The 2,539-nt window shown below is 29.7% G+C and overlaps 1 protein-coding gene across 1 annotated transcript in view; it reads right to left on the bottom strand.

The window, feature by feature from the left end:
- Positions 1–434: 434 nt before the first annotated feature.
- Positions 435–2,539, bottom strand: part of LOC144196790 (antiviral innate immune response effector IFIT1-like) — a 7,398-nt gene continuing 5,293 nt past the window's right edge. The window contains exons 2-3 of the mRNA XM_077717228.1: positions 1,787–1,828; positions 435–1,726 (exon numbers count right to left, since the gene is read on the bottom strand). Of these exons, the coding sequence (XP_077573354.1) occupies positions 514–1,662 (1,149 nt within the window). The 5' untranslated portion in view covers positions 1,663–1,726; positions 1,787–1,828 and the 3' untranslated portion in view covers positions 435–513. The remainder of the gene's footprint in view (positions 1,727–1,786; positions 1,829–2,539) is intronic.

The raw sequence follows: 2,539 nt of genomic DNA, 5'->3' as shown, positions 1-2,539 counted from the left end.
CAAAAACGAGGATGCTGGAGCCTATGTCAGCCCACTGTTGGCAGTAGGCGTGTGACAGCCTGAATTGGTTGCGACCCAAATGCAGTGCATTTAGAATTTCAACCAATTAACTAATATTTCTAATTCACTTTGGTTAACATGGTGATTAAAAACTATACCATACGCCTGAGCTATTGCAGCTTGTACTGTAAGTGATTTACAGAGTGTTAGAATAAATGCAATCCATGAACATCCCTGGGAAACAACCACAATTTAGGAGGGTTGTACAATCATTTAAACTTTATGTATTTATGCTCCAAATAAACACAAATATAAATTTCCACAGAAACAATATATAATTTGTGTTCCATACACTGGTTTCATACATGCATTCACATATAAGGAACGGCAACAAAATCTGGCTGGAAAAAAAAAATGTCTCCGTCACAAAAAAATAATTTAGAAGAATAAAGAGGAATTCTGGATCCAATGAGAGTTGAAGGCAAAAGCTAAGTGGTGCATTTTTTTCTTTTTTCACTCATGAAGATTGTCCAGCAACTTCTCGATTTCTTTACACATTCTATTTCTGTTCCTGTGCCTAATTTTCTCCAGAATTTGTATGCTGTTTTCACGATAAATAGAAGGATACTGTATTGCTGCGGCTTTCATGTAATATATTATAGACTTGTTGCTCTGCTTATGAGTTAAAAGACAATATTTTGCAAAGTAGTTATAAAGCATCTGTCTGTCCAAAGGGTCCTGATTAAGTTTGTGGAGTAATTCCTCAAATATTTCATCAGCTTTACATTGGCTGCGAATTGACTTCCCATATATATTTGCAAGAGTTATTTGTCTTTTTAGTGAGGATTGGTGGTATAGAGAAATCACTTCTTCATAAAGGTTGATACCCCTGTCAATTATGCTTTGTTCTGGTGGAATGTCTCCATGTGAAAGAATTTTTTTTTTGTAGCATATTGCAGCACACCTCTTTAGATAGCGTTCTTCTGGATGTCTTTGAAGAGCCTCCTCTGCCAAGTCAAGAGCTTCATCTATTGATAAATAAATTCGGTAGAGTTTAAGTAACGGTTTAATACCACTATAGCTGCTGACAGGCTTTTTCAAAATTTTCTTTGCCAATTCCCATGCTTCAGCTTCAAATCTTCTTCCTCTGCCAGCAGAAGCTGCCAAGAAAATTGTTGCCAGGTATAGGTTCTCTGGGTCATGTTTCATAGCTAGTTTTAATTTCTCAAATGTGTTCTTATCCAGTTGGGTTTTGTACAGTTTAGAAGTACTTGCTAGTGCCAAAACATGACTGGAGTGCCACTCAATCATGTCTGGCTGCATCCTGATGGCTTTCTGAAAATATTGCACTGCGAGAAGAGTATTGTCTCTTCCAAATTTCATCATGGCCCAGGCTTTTTCTGCATAGATTTCTGGATGGAGTTCGGCCTGATATGGAGAAGGATACTCATTTAGAAGAAAATCAACTTTGGACATGTAAGTGTGACTTTTTCTCTCTTCTCCTATGTAGTAGTGTAGCCAAGCCAGGTTCGCATAGTTTACAAGTAGCCAAGGGCCCTCCTCTGAGACAGTATTTCTTATCTGTCGCAAAGCCTCCGCAGCTCTGCTCAAGAAACACAGAGCCTCGTTTGGGCTCCCAATTTGGTAGTGTATATAAGACATTAAATTGTAAATATGTCCCAGCCAGTTGTATCCCTCCACTGTGCCAATGTCTTCAAGATGATCCCTGAGGAGAAAAAGTTTAGCCCTTTGGGAGCTCAGGTTCCACGTGAAGTGGCACTCCAACCTTTCAAGCTCTCTCTTGAGTGTTGTCCGATTGACAGCAGCACTGAAATAAAACAATAACAAACAGGTGTTAAAGGGACAGTTACATGCAAATGTCACTTTTTTGAGCATGTCATGGCAGGTTTAAAATGAAAAAACATGTCTCGGACAGGCTCAGGCGATATATATATATATATATATATATATATATATATATATATATATATATATATATATATATATATATATATATATATATATATATATATATATATATATATATATATATATATATATATATATATATATATATATATATATATATATATATATATATATATATATATATATATATATATATATATATATATATATATATATATATATATATATATATATATATATATATATATATATATATATATATATATATATATATATATATATATATATATATATATATATATATATATATATATATATATATATATATATATATATATATATATATATATATATATATATATATATATATATATATATATATATATATATATATATATATATATATATATATATATATATATATATATATATATATATATATATATATATATATATATATATATATATATATATATATATATATATATATATATATATATATATATATATATATATATATATATATATATATATATATATATATATATATATATATATATATATATATATATATATATATATATATATATATATATATATATATATATAT

The sequence above is a fragment of the Stigmatopora nigra genome, chromosome 5 (genome assembly GCF_051989575.1).
Source record: "Stigmatopora nigra isolate UIUO_SnigA chromosome 5, RoL_Snig_1.1, whole genome shotgun sequence".
Lineage (NCBI taxonomy): Eukaryota > Metazoa > Chordata > Actinopteri > Syngnathiformes > Syngnathidae > Stigmatopora > Stigmatopora nigra.
This window is presented reverse-complemented; position numbering and strand designations above follow the sequence as displayed.